The sequence below is a fragment of the Myxine glutinosa genome, chromosome 9, assembly GCF_964187855.1.
Source record: "Myxine glutinosa chromosome 9, kmMyxGlut1.1, whole genome shotgun sequence".
Taxonomy (NCBI): domain Eukaryota; kingdom Metazoa; phylum Chordata; class Myxini; order Myxiniformes; family Myxinidae; genus Myxine; species Myxine glutinosa.
This window is the reverse complement of record NC_136269.1, coordinates 108,100,730-108,121,975: the sequence shown is the minus strand read 5'-3', so window position 1 is coordinate 108,121,975 and position 21,246 is coordinate 108,100,730. Positions and strand designations below refer to the sequence as shown.

Sequence of the window (21,246 nt, the reverse complement as noted above, 5' to 3'; positions counted from 1 at the left end):
CAACGCAAAGTCAAGAAAAACTCACAAAGCACAAGATAACTGGGAGCTGCACTGACGAGAAGACGTCACAGATGACTCATGAACAGGATTCAGTGCGTGTTTACAGCATTCACTGGAACGAGTACTATTGTCATGCAAATGAGGGAGGCGAAAATAAAGCCGATAATGTACCTGGCCTTGGAGAGGCCCGTAGGGTGTGCAGTGTTATGAATTAAACTTTTTTCTCGACACCGAACGATTTTTTTTTTTTTTCCCAAACAACACAGGAATATGTGTCACCACTTTATAGGAGCTTCCAGGAAAAATCATGCCGATCAACGTTTTCATAATAAAGTTATTCCAAAACAAAAAGCTGCAGGGCCTCCCGGGCCCATAGAGTGCATTGTCGGGTTAAGGATGTATATATACAGTGCATTCAGAAAGTATTCAGTTCTCTTCACTTTTTCACATTTTATGTTGCAGCTTTATGCTGAAATCGTTTAAGTTCATTTTTTCCCTCATCAATCTACACTCAATACCCCATAATGACAAAGAGAAAACAGGATTTTAGAAAGTTTTGCAAATTTATTAAAAAGAAAAAACTGAAATATCACATTGACATAAGTATTCAGACCCTTTGCTATGACACTTGAAATTTAGCTGAGGTGCCCCCCATTTCTCTTGATCATCTTTGAGATGTTTCTACACCTTGATTGGAGTCCACCTGTGGTAAATTCAATTGATTTGACATGATTTGGAAAGGCACACACCTGTGTAGGGGCACACACCACACACACCTGTAGGGTCTCACAGCAGACAATGCATATCAGAGCAAAAATCAAGCCATGAGGTCGAAGGAACTGCGTGCAGAGCTCAGAGACAGGATTGTGCCGAGGCACAGATCTGGGGAAGCCTACAAAAAAATTTATGCTGCATTGAAGGTTCCCAAGAGCACAGTGGCCTCCATAATTCTTAAAAGGAAGAAGTTTGGAACAACCAGGATTCTTCCTAGAGCTGGCCGCCCGGCCAAACTGAGAAATCGGGGGAGAAGGGCCTTGGTAAGAGAAGTGACCAAGAACCCGATAGTCACTCTGGCTGAGCGCCAGAGATCCTGTGTGGAGATGGGAGAAACTTCCAGAAGGACAACCATCACTGCAACACTCCACCGATCTGGGCTTTATGGCAGAGTGGCCAGACGGAAGCCTCTCCTCAGTGAAAGACACATGAAAGCCCACTTGGAGTTTGCAAAAAAGCACCTAAAGGACTCTCAGACTATGAGAAACAAGATTCTGTGGTCTGATGAAACCAAGATTGAACTGTTTGGCCTCAATTATAAACGTCATCTCTGGAGGAAACCAGGCACCGCTCATCACCTGCCCAATACCATCCCAACGGTGAAGCATGGTGGTGGCAGCATCATGCTGTGGGGGTGTTTTTCAGCATCAGGGACAGGGGGACTGGTCAAGGTTGAGGGAACAATGAAATGAGCAAAGTACAGAGATATCCTCAATGAAAACCTGAAACAGAGCGCTCAGGACCTCAGACTGGACCGAAGGTTCACCTTCCAACAGGACAATGACCCTAAGCACACAGCCAAGACAATGCAGGAGTGGCTTAGGGACAACTCTGTGAAGGTCCTTGAGTGGCCCAGCCAGAGCTCTGACTTGAACCCAATCGAACATCTCTAGAGAGACCTGAAAATGGCTGTCCACCGACGGTCCCCATCCAACCTGACAGAGCTTGAGAGGATCTGCAGAGAAGAATGGCAGAAAATCCCCAAATCCAGGTGTGCAAAGCTTGTCGCGTCATATCCAAGAAGACTCGAGGCTGCAATCACTGCCAAAGGTGCTTCAACTAAGTACTGAGTTAAGGGTCTGAATACTTATGTAAATGTGATATTTCAGTTTTTTCTTTTTAATAAATTTGCAAAACTTTCTAAAATCCTGTTTTCTCTTTGTCATTATGGGGTATTGAGTGTAGATTGATGAGGGAAAAAATGAATTTAAACGATTTCAGCAGAAGGCTGCAACATAACAAAATGTGAAAAAAGTGAAGGGGTCTGAATACTTTCTGAACGCACTGTATATATATATATATGTATATAATACATTTAAAGGTATTTAACAGAATAACTCAGACTCTGGTTGACTCAGGTATTGCTTTTGTGATGAAAAGACATACATATCTCTCATTTGCAGTCTTGTGTAAATACTCGTTGAGGATAACATTGTAAAGCTTTGTTGTATAAAGACAATGATCTTTTGGTTCAAACAACCCACTGGGAAGATAACGGTTTAATCAGTGATTCCTCGAACCCTGATCTACCCCTTCCCAATCCCTCATCAGAATCCCGCATCCCCCGATCTCCTGCTTCCTACCCACCCCACTGTGAGGACCTAATCAATTATTCTCCCTTTGTTCTAATTGATATAAACGAGGCAAAAACAGTGCGATCGAGGAAGAATACTCGTGTCGGCCCGGGGTCCTTGTGCTGAATGAGTTGTTTGTACCATGTATTGCTGTTGTAACAGAATGAGTATTTTTCTCAGTGTTATTAAATTTTATAAGTATTCAATGAGTGCACATGACTTGGTTTATGTACACCAAATTGTTCTTCAACAATGCCAAACAGGAAATCAGAGCTGTCTCCCTTGACATAATCACGTGCCTTTGATACGGTCTGGCACCCCGCTCTGCTCACCAAACTCTCCTCTCATGGTATATATGGAAATCGCCACGCATGGGTTGCAGACTTCCTTTCCGGTCATGGTCAACGTGTGGCCCTGAATCGAATTCTCTCATCTCACCTTCCTGCCTTCCTGTCCAGGCTGGAGTTCCTCTAGGCAGTGTTCTGGGCCCTGTGCATTTTTCTGGTCTTCATTAATGATCTTTTTCAACCCTTCCCCTCACACTGCCTGCCCCTCCCCTCTCACTGCCTGCCCCTCCCCTCTCACTGCCTCCCCCTCTCCTCTCTTCATGCTGCTTTCCCCTTCTCCTCTTCTTGATGCCTTCCCCTCCACCCTCCTCACACTGCCTTCCCCTCTCCGCCACCCTCCCTTCCCCTCCCCTCCACCTCTCTTCCCCCTTCTCTCTCTCCCTCCCCGACCTCTCTCTCCCTCTCCCTCTCTCTCTCCCTCTCTCTTCCCCACGCCTCTGTGTGTCTCTCTTTCCCCTACCCTCTCTCTATATCCGCCACCCTCTCGGTCCCCTCACTCCTCTTTCTCTCTCCCCACCCTTCTCTCCATCTCCCCACCCCTCTTTCTCTCTCCCTATCCTTTTCCCTCCCTTCTCACCTCCTTCCTCCCTCCCCACTCACTCTTACTCTCTCCACCACCCCCTCTCTCTTTATTTCTGTCCCCACCTCTCATTCTCTCTCCCTCCCCCCCACCCTTGCTCTCTCGCTCTCTCTCTCCCAAAATGGACGCCCTCCCAAAGAAAAACGATCTGCAATAGATACAGAACTGGTGCCCAATTTCTCTTCTCTGCACAGATTACCAGATTTTTGCCAAAGCTCTTGCTAACCGTGTAAAGACTGTTTTAAGCACAGTTATACATCAGGATCAATTGTACTGTGTTATGCACAGATCGATGCACGATAACTTTTTTTTGGTACGAGACCTGTGGGATGTGTGCATTTCAACAACAACATACTGGTCTCTTTTATTGATTAGTCCCCTACCGGTGTACACCGGGGGAGACTATAGCTTTGCACGCCGTCCCTCCGCCTGTCAGTCTGTCAGTCAGTCCGTCTGTCAGTCCGTCAGTCCGTCACGCAAAGAACCGTTTTCCGGACTTTTTTTCTAAACGCTTAATGCTAATGATTTCAAGCTTGGTACATGGTTTCCTCATGATAAGTTACAGGTCAAGTTCGAACTTCACGACGTTTCGATCATTTTTGACAAAGTTATGGCACTTTGAACTTTGGTAATTCTGATAATTCTGAGGATCCTTAACTCAGTGCCATTTTAAGTTTTAATTTCCTTTAAAAAACAATTTCTATGCAAAAATAGGACCGATTGAGATCAAATTTTCACCGTAGGGGGGACTCGGTCTGTAGAATATTTTAATGGTAATTATGACGTCACAGGTCACGTGGTTCGGCCACCATATTGTTTTCGTGAAAACACGAAAACCCCTTTTTCTCTGCAACGGCTGAAAAGATCGAGGCCAAACTTTGCAGGCAAAATCGCATACCCATGACGAACAAAAAAGTCAGCGAGCATGACGTCATGCGTCACATGGTTTCAGAGTTATGACGTTTTTAAGCATGAACCTTTAAAACCGAGCTCCTCCCTCATTTTTGATCCAATCGAGGGGAAACTTCACAAATCTGTTCAGCATGTCAATCTACTAAAATGTCCTTTTGGAATTTGCGATAGGTCACGTGGTTTGGCAGATATCGTTAATTAAACGAAGAAAAAAAAGGATATCTCTTGTTTATTCTCGAGTTCTCCTCAAGCCACAGCGCGCGCCCTCAGCCTCGTCTCGCGAACGTCAAAAGCGCGACACAGCACACGCTTTCGGGAGGGGCGGAGCCAAGCCGAGCTGTGCAGCGATCGGTGCAGCCGTTTGTGCAGCACCCGGGAAAACAACATCGTCACAATGAGAACAATGAACGTTATGTGAACGCGAATGTTATGCGGGAGTCCAAACCTGAGAATGCTGGAGACCAAAGCTGAAATTGGGAAAACGAAATAGCCTATTTTACTCCTGGAGATCCCAGGATTACCCACCCAAAATATCGTTGCGATCGGTTCAGCAGTTTTTGCGGTACCTTCGAACGGACAGACAGACAGACAGACGGACGGACATTTGGTGAATTATAGTAAGATTTGGTTTTGGGGCATCTTTTATTTCTGATGTATCCTTATTGTACAATCACATTTTTAGCTTGATCAAAATCAATGATGGTCTCTGTTCACCTTTGCGGATTGGGAGGGGAATTCGGCAAGGTTGTTCCTTATCTGGAATCTTGTACTCTCTCTGCATTGAGCCCCTTTTGATTCGTTTACGATCTTCTCTTATGGGCTTTTCAGTGACTCCATCAGAAAAGCCCGTTATCATTTCGGCCTATGCTGATGATGTATGTGTTGCTGTTCGCAGCAGTAATGACATTGCTCTGCTATTTGAGTGCCTACGGGTCTACTCTGAAGCATGTACAACGCAAATTAATTGGTCGAAATGCAAAGCAGTCTGGGTCGGCGGTATGCCACCCTCTGCCCTTCCAATTCTCCCTATGAATTTGACATGGGGAAAGGAAGGTGTGAAATACCTCGGTGTTTATCTTGGAACCCCAGGCTTTGTCAAAAGGAATTGGAATGGTTTGCTCCACAAAATTAGCAATAAATTAAACAGGTGGAGAGGAATTTTGTCGACCTTGTCTTTTCGAGGTCGTGCCCTGGTCATTAACAACCTGGTGGCCCCTCTCTTATGGCATAACATGAATGCATTGCAGCCACCTGCAACGTTGGTGTCGTCAATCCAAAAATGTTTACTTGACTTCTTTTGGGATGGCAAACACTGTCTAAAGCCAGAGACTATTTGCCTTCCACTGGCGGAAGGGGGTCATGGGCTTATGGACATTCTTTGTCGGGTGATGGCCTTCCGAGTCTCTACAGCTCGTCGTTTTATATTTCTGGAGGCTTTGCCCTGTAAATCTACTGCAAACTGTATATTAAAACAAACCGGCATGCTTGGGTACAATTGTGAACTCTTCTTCATGGAGCTGCAACATGTCGATGCTTCGCTGCTCCCTGACTTTTACCAAGATGTCTTGCACGTCTGGCGGTCCATTTCAGTAACTCGGCGAATGGGGACGTACAACAGTGAAAGGTTCCTCCGGGAACCCCTTTTCTACAATGCCCTCTTTCCTGCTATTCCTCACTCACGTGCCTTTGTGCAACGTTTTGTGAGTGCTGGCGTGAAAACGACTCGGGACCTTCGTGACTGTAACAGGAACAGTTGGTTCTCCGCAGGACATCTTCAAGTAAGAACTGGCATCAGATCTTCGAGGAGCGTCGCCAAGGTCCTACAGGAAATCCTGTGTGTTTTTAGGCACTTGGGCCTGAGCTCAACCACCAACATTGGTGACCACCATACACCACCACAGATCTGTGCTAGCTCTAGCCTGCCAGCTGATAGCACCACAACATCTATCTTGCTATCCTCATCGCCACTTTCCAGCAAGGATAAAAAGAGACTGTATCATTTGTGTATCTCAGTTCGGTTTCCCTCGTTACAGCCTCTTTCTTTTGGGGCTCGATGGAAAGAGAAACTGCCTTCTGGGTCTCCCTCCCATCCGCAATGGTCTGCAATGTATGTTTCACCGATTGTTAAAAGGACTGGTGATATTGCTTGGAGACTCGCCCATATGGTGTTGCCCTCCTATGTTTTATTACATCGTTTTAATGAGGATAATTCAGTGGAATGCCCTTTTTGTATGATTTCTGAAGACCTTTTCCATGCTTACGTAGATTGTGCAAGACTCTCTCCCTTCTTTGGTTTTTTATCAACTTTTTTTAATCGTATGAACTTTTGTTTTTCTACACGGGTTTTTATTTTTGGAAAACCGTTTCGTTACAAAAAACGCTCTGAGACTGCTCTTGCTAATTTCTTAATTTCTATTGGAAAATTAGCAATCTACAAAACAAGAAAAGCAAAGCTCCTGGCAAATGCTGATATTTTATGTGATGTGGTAATTGTGTTTAAGGCTCTAGTCATTTTTTTTTTTTTTTTTTTTTTGTATACTTAATCGAGGCTCGTGAAAGAGCTAACATTTATTTCACAAACAAATCAACCAGACAAACAAAACACACAAAAAGAGGGAGCGGAAGACAAGATGGGGAGAGAAGGGGAAGCACACAAACCACAACATTTGAGAGCAGGGAGAAGTGTGGGAGGGAGAGGGCTTGGGGGCAGGAGGCGTGGGAAGGGGGGGGGGGGGGGGGGGTATAAAACACAAGGGGACCGAAATTAGCGGGGGTAGAAAAGATCAAGGTTTTGGATGGGGGAGGATAAGAGATGGTGGTGGACAGCTGTTTTAAAGACTTGGAGGGTGGAGTGGGATTGAAGAGAGTGAGGGAGTTTGTTCCAGAGGCGGGAGAAAAGAGGAATGAAGGAGTGAAGGTGAGCAGAAAGTCTTGATTTTGGCAGTTTAACCATAAGAGTTGTGCGACCTTGTGCGACGTTGTGCGACCTTGCAGGCAGATCTTGTGCGACCTGTAGGAATATTTGGGGGACAGAGCCCAGAGAGAGCTGGGGGGGCAAGGCCAGAGAGGAGTCGGTAGAAGACGGAATTTACGCTTGGAATTTTCTTTTTGCCAAATGAAAGATGATTTACAAACCTTTGTGGAAAAATGGTATGTAAAGGGTGGGTTTTGTAAACTTGATAATGGTTTGTTAAATTTTTTATGTTAGTGTTTGGTGTTGTTATTGTTGTTGGGTCTCCCTCTGTTGTTGTTGTTGGTCTGTTGGCACATGTTTGGAATTGTAGTGACTTTATTATTTGCATGACTTGTGTGGTTTTCTTACCTTTATAATAAAAGAGCTTCAAAAGTCTCTCTCTCCCCCCTATCCCTTCCCTTCTCTCCTCCCTTGACTTCCTCCCCTCCCTATCCCAACCTCCGTTCCCCTCTCCCACTCCCCTAACCCCTCTACCCTCCCCCTGTCCTCCTCTCCCCTTCCTACCTCCCCTTCCCCCACATCCACTCCCCTCCACTCCTCTCTCCCACCTCCACTCCCCTCCACTCCTCTCTCCCACCTCCACTCCCCTCCTCTCTCCCATCTCCACTCCCCTCCTCTCTCCCACCTCCACTCCTCTCTCCCACCTCCACTCCTCTCTCCCACCTCCACTCCTCTCTCCCACCTCCACTCCCCTCCACTCCTCTCTCCCACTTCCACCCCTCTCTCCCACCTCCACTCCTCTCTCCCACCTCCACTCCCCTCCACTCCTCTCTCCCACCTCCACTCCTCTCTCCCACCTCCACTCCCCTCCACTCCTCTCTCCCACCTCCACTCCTCTCTCCCACCTCCACTCCCCTCCACTCCTCTCCCCCCTCCCCTCTCTCTTCAGATTCCCATCACAAAGCCACTCTGCATTACCCAGCAACACCGGTACCTTTGCTAGTATGCAATAAAGGCAGAAACCATTTTGCAGAGCTCGACTTGGTTGAGACAATGGCAGACAAATTGTGGCAAGAGGTTTAAAACATTGTAAAAGAAGAGGCAAATAACAATACCCAAAACGAAGAAAAAGACATAAGATGTCACAGCACCCCGGGTTTTAGTAATTTTGCTCTACAGACTGTCAGGCGGCCATCTTGGATCTGATCGCAAAAGACAATGACGTGCATATGTTCGCCATCATTCATTATGTGTGTGCCAAGTTTGAACAACATGGGTAAATGCATGTCCGAGAAATAGTTGAGGAGGAGTTCAACATCGGGTTTTTTTTTTACAACTAAAATGGCCGCCAGTCGACCATCTTTGAAACAAAATGATGTGCATATGTATACCGTCATGTATTGCCTTTGTGCTAAGTATCAACACAATTGGTCCAATGGTCCATACATCTCCGAGATATGGTTGTGATGCACGCACAGATGGATGAGACCAAATCCATAAGTCCCCGTTTGGGACTAAATCCAACGGGGGCTAAAAAGCAAGCAGAAACAAGAAAGAGCAATCAGAGATTGCAGACCCTCGCCAGGACGTATGTGGTTTTGTCCGTTGGATCCTCAGGGTATTTTGGGTCTTCAATGTCTTTTGGGTCTTTACGGTATTTTGGGTCTTTTGGGCATTCAGGGTCTTTAAGTGTCTTTTTGATCCTCTGGGTCTTTTGGGTCCTATTTTATGGTTCTATAGGGTCTTAACGACTTAAAGTGAGCCCTTAGAAATCTAAATTTCGAAAATATAGGAAATAAGTTAGGAGATGACGATGGTTCATGAGCGAGCGGTATTCAATGATAAAGGACGGACTATAACCGAAACAGGCCCGGACAGGCCAGGCCTGGAAATGTCAAAACGAAGGTTACTGACCTTGAAATGAGATAGAAAATAATTTATAATCAGTTATGAGGTTAGTTAGCTGCACAATACCGAAAATTCGGTTCGATTCCGACAACTTTGAAACTTTGACCTTTGTGACCTTCAAAGGTCAAAGGTTGAAGATTCTGAAATTTTTTGGAAAACTTGTATTTCATGATGTATGTGATAATATAAGATCATGTACGACATTTCACCCTATCAGGAAGCGAACAATGTAATAAAACCTTCAAAAATCGACTTTTCTAAATTTCGTGACCTTGTGACCTTGACCTTGGGGCAAAAATGAAAAATCGAGCTCTGTGGGGCTACATACATGACATTGGCCTAACCAAATACCGAAACCCTGTCAGATTCCACCAAACCCCTCGGAGAATATGTAGTTTGAACTCGATTACCCCCTAAAAAGACATCTTTTTCTGGCGTGGCTCCGCCCACAATGGGCGCAATACGCCCACTCGAGGCAGGACACAACTAGATCATGATATCAACCTCCCACCCAAGTTTCATCAAGACCGGATGATATCATCGGGTAGTTATGCTGCGGACAGACAGACACACACACACAGACATACACACAGACACATACAGACAGACACACACAGACAGACAGACACACACACACACACAGGCACACACACAGACACACACACACACAGACAGACAGACAGACACACACAGACAGACACACACACAGACAGGCACACACACAGACAGACACACACAGACAGACACACAGACAGACACACACACACAGACAGGCACACACACAGACAGACACACACAGACAGACACACAGCCAGACACACACACAGACAGACACACACACAGACAGACGCACACATGACGAATGTAGTGGTCATTTGATAACTCGTGAACCAAAAACGAAGATTAGGCTGAATCGACGCAGCGTTTCATGCTCTTTCCAATGGTGCAACTCTCATTGGTTCAAAGAAAAAAAATGAGGTTCATGGAAAAAATCTTGAGGTCACGTTTCAAAGAGATAGAGAGATCTTTGACCTCTCCTCTCCCCAACTCTTTTTCATACTTAAAAAAAAGAAAAAAAGATTCGAAAGATTTATATGCATCTCTCGTGGCCATTATTGAGTTTTTGTCATAATCCCCTCACCTGCCCATACATGGAGCTCAAAGTTTTGATCACTGGATTTGGTTTGAAAGTTGCTTATCTTATGACGTCGTCTCACTTAACTTCGTACACATTGTCCTTTCACTTCATTTCGACACGAAATCCTCTCACATCACCTGGACACGACGTCCTCTCACATCACCTGGACATGACGTAATTTCACCCCCTTTCATGTCCTTGCTATCCTCATCCCGGTCACAAGCCAATTTGTAGATGATCTTCCTCCCACCATCCACTTCCAACTTGTTATACATCTCCTCTTGCATATCATTCCCCGCCTTATCCACAGCTCTCCTTGCTGCTTTCATCTTCTGCCTGCACAGGTGCAGCAACCCCACATCTGGTTGCCTCCCTCTATCTTTGAACTTCTCTATCCTCTTCCAAACGTTCTTCTTTTCACCAACTGCCTTTGCTACTTCCTCTTCGTCCACCATACTTGTTGGTTTCTATCCCTCGATGTTGCACCTTTTCCTGATGTCCTTCCACACAAAATGTCTGCAATTCCCCCCAAACACCTCTCCATACCTTCTTCCACTCCTCCAAATCTTCTGCTTCTTCGCTTAGTTGCTCATACCTGGCCCTCATCGGCTCCTTGTACTCTACGGCGACATTTCCCCCGGTACCTTCTGACAACTGTTCTTCTCCTCCCTTATCTTCATCCATACCACAAACATCACAGGCTTGTGCTGGGTGGTAACATGCTCTTCCGTCACTGCCTTGCAATCCTCAACCCTCCACAGCTGTTGCTTCCTCACCACCACCAAGTCAAATTCAGTTCTATGCTTCCATTCCTATTGCTAATCTTGTGATGTTCTCACTTTTGAAAGAATTAACCAGCTATGGCCATACCATTCCTCACCACCAGCTCTTGACCTTCTCTATTTCTCGTTCCCCAACCAAATTTACCAACACATTCCTCTTCACCTGGCTCCACTACTCCCACATGCGTGTTAAAGTCCCCCGCAATACACAGCATCACCTCCAGCTCAACCATTCCCATCATCCTCTCCAGTGCGTCCCTAAATTCCTGCTTCTTCATCCCAGTCCTTCCGTTTGTGACCCATAAACTGACATAACACACACCATTTGGCTCTGTATCACCACTCATGCCAAAACTATCCATCCCTCCCATCTTTCCACTCTGACCACCTGCTTGCTGATCTCTTCCGATACTATTATTCCCACGCCACTACTCCTTCCATCTCCACCAACGTGCAACAGCTTGTATCCGACTACCAACCTCCTCGCTCTGCCTCCTTTCCATCTGATCTCCTTCACATACACTTCCAACTTGCTTCTCTACATCATCTGCACCACCATGACCCTCTATTCCCACCATTGATCCTACATTCAAACTACCTAGCCGAACCTCGCTTCTGAACCGCTGCCTGCCTTGGCCGAGCTAGTACCATCTTGATTAGTTTGGGATGCTCAGGTCACCAATCAGCAGCGCTGATTGGACTGATCTGCTGGACCTACTACCCTAATCTGTTATCACAATCCTGTGTGCACACACGCACACACCTCCTTCTCCACTCGCCCCTCTCCTCCTCCCCCCGACCCACACTCGACTCCTCTCCCCCACCCTTGAGGCACTCACCCCTACCTCCACCCCACTCACTCCCTCCATCTTCTCTTCCTCCCCCCTCCACCCCACTCACTCCCTCCATCTTCTCTTCCTCCCCCCTCCACCCCACTCACTCCCTCCCTTTTCGCTTCCTCCCCCGCCCCACAATATTAAATTAATGTCCGCAATGTTGAATTCAAAATGGCTACCAATATCGTTAATTTCCAAACGTTTCTGCTTTTGTGTCCAAGTTTTCATGCGCAGTCAAAAAATAAATAAATGTTACTTAAACTCGTTGCATTTCTTTCATATTGAAATCCAAGTTACAGAAATGCTGATCCTTTAAAATGTTTCATTAGAAAACATGGCTGTCTGGTGTCTTTCACAGATGTGTAAAATTTCAGTTCATCAGTATAACCGAAGTATTACATTTGCACTGGCAAATTGGTGAACATTTGAGATTTCCAGATTTTGAGTGAACTTTCCAGATTTGCCTTTGGAGCAATCTCCGTTGCAAGAACATTTAACTAACTCTCTGCAGGCTTGAGGCTTTAGCCTCAGGAATTGTGAACCAAACAGGTCTCCAGGATCCTGACGTCATGAACCAGCCATTCCACGTGAAGCCGAGCTAGGTTTTAGGCAGGAGCACCAGCCCAGAGGGGAGAGCAGTAGTCCATTGAGCTGCGGGTGAAAGCCTTGTATGTGGTGAGGAGCTCAGATGTGCCAAGAAAGGACTTCTCCCCTTCCCCTCATTTGTCTGTCTCCATATAAATTATCCCTCCGCCCTGCTATTGGTGTTTCCCCCTTTCTCCTGCTGTTCCCAATGTTATGTTGTGTCCTGATCTGTTCTGTGTCCTAGCTCTCAAACAAGCTTACACCATGTATATTTAAAAAAAACCTCATCATTTTCCCTTGCTTAGAAATTACCTTTGATTTGGCATTCTTCAACAGGGATAGATAATTATTTTTCGATTGGTTGATGCATATAACATGTGCGATCTTCTGGCACATTTTACATAGTCCTGGTATTGCTCCATGCCAACATCTTTTTATCTTGCTGTGGGTACAATGTGGGTACAGACCAAAAATTAAATTCATTATGGCCTGCGGCTACAAAATTTATAGGCAAAATATCCAACATCCGTGGCCATTTTGAATTTTCCCGCGCCACAGGTATCATGGGAAAAATAAAAGTGAGCTCCAAGGCAAAAATTAGTATCTAAAATGAAGCCACTCTACTATAACCATTGCAGTGTCCACATGATTGGTGAGACATCAAAGACAGATGAAATGATACAGGGTATTCTGAACCTACTTTGGTCGATCTAAAACCCTCCATGCTGTAATTTGTTTACCTGATCAGGGTGATAAGGAACAATGACAGGTAGATTGAGGATTAAAATAGTTATGAACTACCCATTTGTGCCAAACATAAAAAACAAATTACAGTAAAGATTGTATTTGATTAATTTTGATGTTACAAAAAACCATGGTGTCGATGACATTAAACCATTAAAGGGTGTAATTATGTGATGTCTGTTTTGAAGATCTCTTGACATGGATAAATGGAAGCTTCTGAAGCATTTTACTAAAATATTCTTATTGATTTATGAAGGTTCTGGAGTTGAGATGTCAAAATATTCTTATTGATTTATGAAGGTTCTGGAGTTGAGATGTCAAAATATTCTTATTGATTTATGAAGGTTCTGGAGTTGATATGTCAAAATATTCTTATTGATTTATGGAGGTTCTGGAGTTGAGATGTCAAAATATTCTTATTGATTTATGGAGGTTCTGGAGTTGAGATGTCAAAATATTCTTATTGATTTATGGAGGTTCTGGAGTTGAGATGTCAAAATATTCTTATTGATTTATGAAGGTTCTGGAGTTGAGATGTCAAAATATTCTTATTGATCTATGAAGGTTCTGGAGTTGAGATGTCAAAATATTCTTATTGATTTATGAAGGTTCTGGAGTTGAGATGTCAAAATATTCTTATTGATTTATGAAGGTTCTGGAGTTGAGATGTCAAAATATTCTTATTGATTTATGAAGGTTCTGGAGTCGAGATGTCAAAATATTCTTATTGATTTATGAAGGTTCTGGAGTTGAGATGTCAAAATATTCTTATTGATTTATGAGGGTTCTGGAGTTGAGATGTCAAAATATTCTTATTGATTTATGAAGGTTCTGGAGTTGAGATGTCAAAATATTCTTATTGATTTATGAAGGTTCTGGAGTTGAGATGTCAAAATATTCTTATTGATTTATGAAGGTTCTGGAGTTGAGATGTCAAAATATTCTTATTGATTTATGAAGGTTCTGGAGTTGAGATGTCAAAATATTCTTATTGATTTATGAAGGTTCTGGAGTTGAGATGTCAAAATATTCTTATTGATTTATGAAGGTTCTGGAGTTGAGATGTCAAAATATTCTTATTGATTTATGAAGGTTCTGGAGTTGAGATGTCAAAATATTCTTATTGATTTATGAAGGTTCTGGAGTTGGGATGTCAAAATATTCTTATTGATTTATGAAGGTTCTGGAGTTGAGATGTCAAAATATTCTTATTGATTTATGAAGGTTCTGGAGTTGAGATGTCAAAATATTCTTATTGATTTATGAAGGTTCTGGAGTTGAGATGTCAAAATATTCTTATTGATTTATGAAGGTTCTGGAGTTGAGATGTCAAAATATTCTTATTGATTTATGAAGGTTCTGGAGTTGAGATGTCAAAATATTCTTATTGATTTATGAAGGTTCTGGAGTTGAGATGTCAAAATATTCTTATTGATTTATGAAGGTTCTGGAGTTGAGATGTCAAAATATTCTTATTGATTTATGAAGGTTCTGGAGTTGAGATGTCAAAATATTCTTATTGATTTATGAAGGTTCTGGAGTTGAGATGTCAAAATATTCTTATTGATTTATGAAGGTTCTGGAGTTGAGATGTCAAAATATTCTTATTGATTTATGAAGGTTCTGGAGTTGAGATGTCAAAATATTCTTATTGATTTATGAAGGTTCTGGAGTTGAGATGTCAAAATATTCTTATTGATTTATGAAGGTTCTGGAGTTGAGATGTCAAAATATTCTTATTGATTTATGAAGGTTCTGGAGTCGAGATGTCAAAATATTCTTATTGATTTATGAAGGTTCTGGAGTTGAGATGTCAAAATATTCTTATTGATTTATGAAGGTTCTGGAGTCGAGATGTCAAAATATTCTTATTGATTTATGAAGGTTCTGGAGTTGAGATGTCAAAATATTCTTATTGATTTATGAAGGTTCTGGAGTTGAGATGTCAAAATATTCTTTTTGATTTATGAAGGTTCTGGAGTTGAGATGTCAAAATATTCTTTTTGATTTATGAAGGTTCTGGAGTTGAGATATCAAAATATTCTTATTGATTTATGAAGGTTCTGGAGTTGAGATGTCAAAATATTCTTATTGATTTATGAAGGTTCTGGAGTTGAGATGTCAAAATATTCTTATTGATTTATGAAGGTTCTGGAGTTGAGATGTCAAAATATTCTTATTGATTTATGAAGGTTCTGGAGTTGAGATGTCAAAATATTCTTATTGATTTATGAAGGTTCTGGAGTTGAGATGTCAAAATATTCTTATTTATTTATGAAGGTTCTGGAGTTGAGATGTCAAAATATTCTTATTGATTTATGAAGGTTCTGGAGTCGAGATGTCAAAATATTCTTATTGATTTATGAAGGTTCTGGAGTTGAGATGTCAAAATATTCTTATTGATTTATGAAGGTTCTGGAGTTGAGATGTCAAAATATTCTTATTTATTTATGAAGGTTCTGGAGTCGAGATGTCAAAATATTCTTATTGATTTATGAAGGTTCTGCAGTTGAGATGTCAAAATATTCTTATTTATTTATGAAGGTTCTGGAGTCGAGATGTCATCTTGTGAGCTGGTAGGCTGTTGAGGTCATGCGTGTGCGGAGAAGTTCCTACCACAGCTGAACCAACATGAGTGACACAGAATGCTATGGCTGACAAAGCAGTCAAATATTTGGATGGTGTTGCTAGTGGTCCTCTTAAAACTCGTTTTTAGGGGTTAAGAGGCATGAGGTGGGCTGCTAGGCACTGCCAGAGCAACAGACATTGAGTGGAGGAATTGCTTCTCTGGATGTGTCAATTTATATAAACACCTTAATATTGTAAACTAATGGATATACTCACCAAAGACAGGTGAGGACTGATGGGATGGAATGGCATTTGACAGGATTTGAGGCAAAATAACTCAGGTTTGAATTTGAAGCACAACTCACCGAAATGCCATGACGTCATTCACCATGACAAAAATGATGAACACTTTCTCAAAAGATTACTTTCGACTGGGGCAAACGGAATAAATAGAGAAGTTGAAATTAAATTTAGATGCCCGAAGCATAATTATAAGACTGCTAATTATACCTATGACTTTTGGTGACAAGGCGCGAAGAGGTGAGAGAGGACAGAGGAAAAGGGAGAGACAAACCGATTTATTTATATAGATTATTACAACAATCTGACAAAACAAATCAAGGTTTTTATATTTTTTTATTGTGAAGTAAAAACCACACAAGCATAAAACTGCCAAACAAAGGGGAGGGAAAAGACAGATGATTGTCAACCAAAATAGCTTTCCACTGATTTAATAAAACAATTTACATAAATATATAAAAAGTTAAACGTACAGTATAGTTATGTGATGCAAGTATCAAACGGGGATGCAAATGTACTACACAGGGCTTGGTAGAAAAAGCCTTGCCAAATGCATTTACAGACATACGAGTACAAAGTAAGACATTTCTCTAAAAGGAAAAGGAAAAATGCGCCTATAAAAACAAACAAACACAAGAACCCAAAAGTAAAAGTCGCATATTTTTCAAGTTCACTGTTGAAGGCGTTAGAGTTTATTGCTGTATTAGGCTTATAGTCCTGGCATCGAAAGGTAAACAAATTTTGGTTTTACAGGAAAACCACTATAAAGCAAGTGAAATGCTACATTACAAGCACAGTTAAATAAAGAACACTGTACTAGTGACGAAAAAAAAGTGAGAACCCCCCGCCCCACCCTTTCCCGACTGACGTTTTAATTCAGCAAGCTTTGCTATATTTCCACATATAAATGCCAATTAAAGCATTAAACAAGAAACTGTTTTTGTACTCTTGTCGAGTTGAAAGTTCAATCGATGTCTTTTTTTGCCAAATGGCTTACCACCAGGGGGCAGCAAACCTGAAGGCAGCACCGAGCCTTGGTGTGCAAGTCGTGGCCCAAATACAAGCCGATCAACCCTTCAGTGATACAAGGCACAGTTTGTCGAATCGAAGTGGCACATGCAGTTAACATCACTCAAAGTTAGAAAAATAATGACAAAAATGTCAGACTTATCTGAACTTTAAAACAAACAAAATTAACCAACAAGCATGGATACGCATCGCAAATACAACTCGGTAGAGTGAAAGGTTTGGTTACAATGGTCAGGCTAGTCACGCGTCAAGTTCTATGGAATTACTTTATTTCAATCAGTACAATGCACAAAATGGAAATCAAAATCTGAGGCATTTTAACCATCAACATATGGAGCAAGTTAAAAGGTGGATACAAACGTGTAAAATTTAACAAACGGGGAAAAAACCAGTTTGGAAATTAAAGACGAGATGAAAATACCTGCAAATATCAATGAAGTTATTGATGAACCCAAAATGTACAATGCTTATCAAAATGGCTTATCACCAAAGGCAAAGTTCACTTCTGTGCTTAGTGTTGGTGAGGAAGGAAGGAGAAGAAGTGAGGGGAGTAGGGGGGGGGGGGGGGGGGAGGTGGGGAGGAGGTGAAAGAAGGAAGAATTTACTTCTCCCTGACCGGTGAAAGACGAAAGTTTGTTACAGACCGATTAAAAAACGAAACTTGTAAAGAGCATCAAAACGATCAAAATAACATCGGGTGCAAGGCAAACGATGGCAGCGTGAATGTGTTTTTTTTATTTTGTCATGTAAGGCGGTAAGATCGAGGACACTAAGTGGCTTGTACTGTATGGCACACATCAAAGTAATATGTTCAGTTCCCCAGCCGGATCGAAACGTCCGTAACCGAACAGCAGTGGCATTTTAAATTCAACCTAATTCGCTCGATAGAAAAATTAAACTACGCAGACTGATATTTTTGTACAACTGGCACCCACTAATGGGTGTTCTGTCCATAATCGCAGAAATGCAAGCTGTCCAATTAAGGAAAATGTCAGTATGAGTTTAATAAATACATAAATAATAAGTATTGTAAGGCTATAAAATTTAGCATTTAATTTTTTTTCAAACTGTATCAGCATTCCTGTTGTAAAGTTCGATAACGTTTAATATCCCGATTTGATACCCTTAGTGTTTCAAGTTAATGCAAGTTATTTTAAAATAAATGCAAGCAACCACGTTAACCTCACACCTGAGAGGAAAAAAAAAAAATATTTGGGGAGATATTTACACATGGAAACACAAAACCTGAAACCATAAGCAATGTGTCAATCCCTTGCATAGGATCCAAAGCAGAATGCAATGGCATTTTGTAGCATAGCTTTTTAACTCTATATGCCTTAACTAAAAAAAACAAGCCACTGTGGAAAGTCTAAGAGGTAGATTAATTGGAAAAAAACAATACCATTAATTTTGAAAGCAAAGTTCTTTTTCTGTCCAAACACAGCTCACATCTCTTACCACCTGCAACTTGCGCAAACAAACCAGAATAAACACGTTTTCCTCATAACGATCCTAAAGCCTCACCAGGCCCTACAACACTCCACTGTACAACTGCATGCGAGAAGCTCCAGACAGGACAAATGATTGCTCACTTCTGCTTCTGAAGTTCCATTTGCAAAATGCTAAAACTAATCGGCTGCACCAGTGGTCGACTCGAGCAATGCGGGTGGTTAAGGTTAAAGGCATTCTTGACGCACGAAAAGGAATGTTCTTCAACAGAAAAACTATTCGCTTGATATTAACCTTGTCCCTCTTTTTAATGCTGTTCTACATACCGAAGCCATCTCTAAACTCCTTCCAAGATTTCAATCTCCAAGACGAGAAAAAAATAGAAAAGAAAACAACAAACATACATCTATTACCACCGACCCATTTCTGACAAAGGAAATGGGAACGCATAACTCCTGCAAGAGCAAACCACGTGTGCAGCGACTGTTCTGCACGCGCTGTGCCTATCGGGAACTGTAGCAGCCTTTCACGGATCACCAGTTCATGACAGCGTTGCGATTAAGGGTCATGAAATAGACTTGGCTTGCACCGCCTGATCGCACTGAAGCAAAGAATACCTACGATAGAAAGGAAGATGGAATGAGGGAAGGGGGGAAGAAGAGGTACAAGGTAACATCATTCGTTCGATCAATAGGATTCAGTCATTCAACATTTCAAAACTTTTCAGTCATTCAAATATTTTCTGCCACTACAGCATTATCTATAAACTATTAACAATGATTTTTTTTTTCGAAAAATGGAACAAATGAAAAGGAACCTTTGTCTGGTTGTTTTTTCTACCAGCGTCTGTTTTCTGGTCTCTGGAACAGATATTCTACCAGCGTGATGTTTAAATCTACTTCATAATCACCATCCCAGTGAGACCGACGACGATTTGTTATTCAAACAGGATCCTGAATTTGGTTTAACTATATTTATCACTGTGCAAATGTGATATACAAGGGGACACTTTTTCAGGGCAGACATTAAGGCAGCTGCTTTCAACGTGTAGCCAGAGAAGTCTCTTGCGCTCTTTGAAATGATCAGGCCATTTGTTGATACGATTATCATAAAGAGCAAAGCGCTTGGCTTTCACCTTATAAATTCATTAAGTTTGGGCATCATGCAGAGCATTCCCTCTGGAAATGTTGGATTTGGCAGTGACTGCAAACTGGTGAATACATTGCCCTCAGAAAGGTTAGCAAGTGAAACATTCCAGTATTGTGTGCCATATTTACAGTGTCTTGTTCATCTTGAAACACAATGAACTCCCTGTTTCTCCGACTTGTTATCTGCAGTTGACTAAAGTAACATACACACAAGGTGTAGCAGAGATCATCACAAGGTAGCACCATTAACCACAACCCTAAACTAGAGGTTCCAGGGAACCTGAACTCTATTGGTCGATATCAATATGCTTAGAATATGCATAATAGAACCACAAACTATATAGTTTATATGTGCTAAAATATATGACAAAAATTGATTTTTCAATATGGGCTAGCGGCTAGGATGCCGGCTTGGGATCCTCGGATCCTAGGTTCGAATCCCGGTCGATCGCTGAATTAACACCAGGGGGGTTGACTCAGCCTGTCATCCTTCCGAGGTCGGCTAATTGAGTACCAGTTCACTGGTAATTCCCTGTTTGTCATTAAAGGCGGCAAAAAGGGTTGGCGTCAGGAAGGGCACCCGGCCGTAAAACATTGCTTCAAAAAGGGGACCAAAAAACAACAACAACCACGGTTCCCGAAAAAGGCCAACCCCCGCTTTGCGGGGAAAAATGGCCTCTAAAGGTGGTTAATATGGCCGCCCTGCCGCGCCCATTTTTGGGGGTGCAACGCCCAAATGCAATCCCAAACTAGTTTATGTCTTAAAGATGCTGCATAACAAGTTTCACCAAATTTAATCAATATTTGTGACTTTTAGAGCATAGACGTCCAATTGTTTACAGATGACAGACAGACAGACAGACAGACAGACGGACGACGGACACTGGGTGTCGACAAAAACTCAGCTGGACATAGTCCAGTTGAGTTAAAAAGTGCAGTGTGCCATGGCCATGTGGATTTACAAAAACGGTTTACATCTACACAAAGTGTTGTCAACCGCCATGTCACAAACCTTATTGTTTCTCTCACACAGGAACTTGAGTCGCTGCGCTCGCTTGTGCATGAACACGCCATCCAAATGACCTGTATCCACAGAGCGGATCTCGATGGCTTTCTCTCCCCAGCCCATTATCTGGTTCGAGCGAATGTATGCTGTGAGGAGATAGGAAACAAAATAAAAGGATACAAAATATTTTCAGAGATACAGATGAAAGGTGGAAGTTAGTGAGAAAAATACGCTGAGGAAACAACCAGAAAAAAGGCCAATCAGCACATCATGATGATTGCAAATCTGCCATTAAGGAAATCTTGGATACCCTGGTAATCCTGACGAACGCTGTCGCTATAGCAGCACAATACAATTTCACTGCGACCCCAGAGTAGCACAATTGTGAAGGCATATCTTTACAAAACGTTCTGTAGATTGATTCAGATTACATTGACTTCACCATTCCAGTTGTTTGGAGGTCAATTTTCAGGATGCAAACATTGAATTACAAAGGAACTCGAGTTGCATTGTGCTCCAAGGAGCAAACCTGCCATGCCATGTTTCAGTGGGAGTACCGAGAAAACTAAACTATGAAAGATGCCAATATTACTATAATTTGATGTTTATGCACAGTACATCGCAATCATGTAACAAAACAAAATGAATCGAT

The 21,246-nt window shown here is 42.3% G+C and overlaps 1 protein-coding gene across 2 annotated transcripts in view; it reads right to left on the bottom strand.

The window, feature by feature from the left end:
• Positions 1-16,281: 16,281 nt before the first annotated feature.
• LOC137418836 (TRAF2 and NCK-interacting protein kinase) overlaps positions 16,282-21,246 on the bottom strand; it is a 211,078-nt gene continuing 206,113 nt past the window's right edge. For both annotated transcript variants that reach the window (XM_078784643.1, XM_078784644.1), the window contains 2 exons: positions 20,601-20,740; positions 16,282-19,057 (listed from right to left, as the gene is read on the bottom strand). Coding sequence is in view for 1 of the 2 variants with exons in the window: in XM_078784644.1 (XP_078640770.1) it covers positions 18,974-19,057; positions 20,601-20,740 (224 nt within the window). In the remaining variant the exon portion in view is untranslated. The remainder of the gene's footprint in view (positions 19,058-20,600; positions 20,741-21,246) is intronic.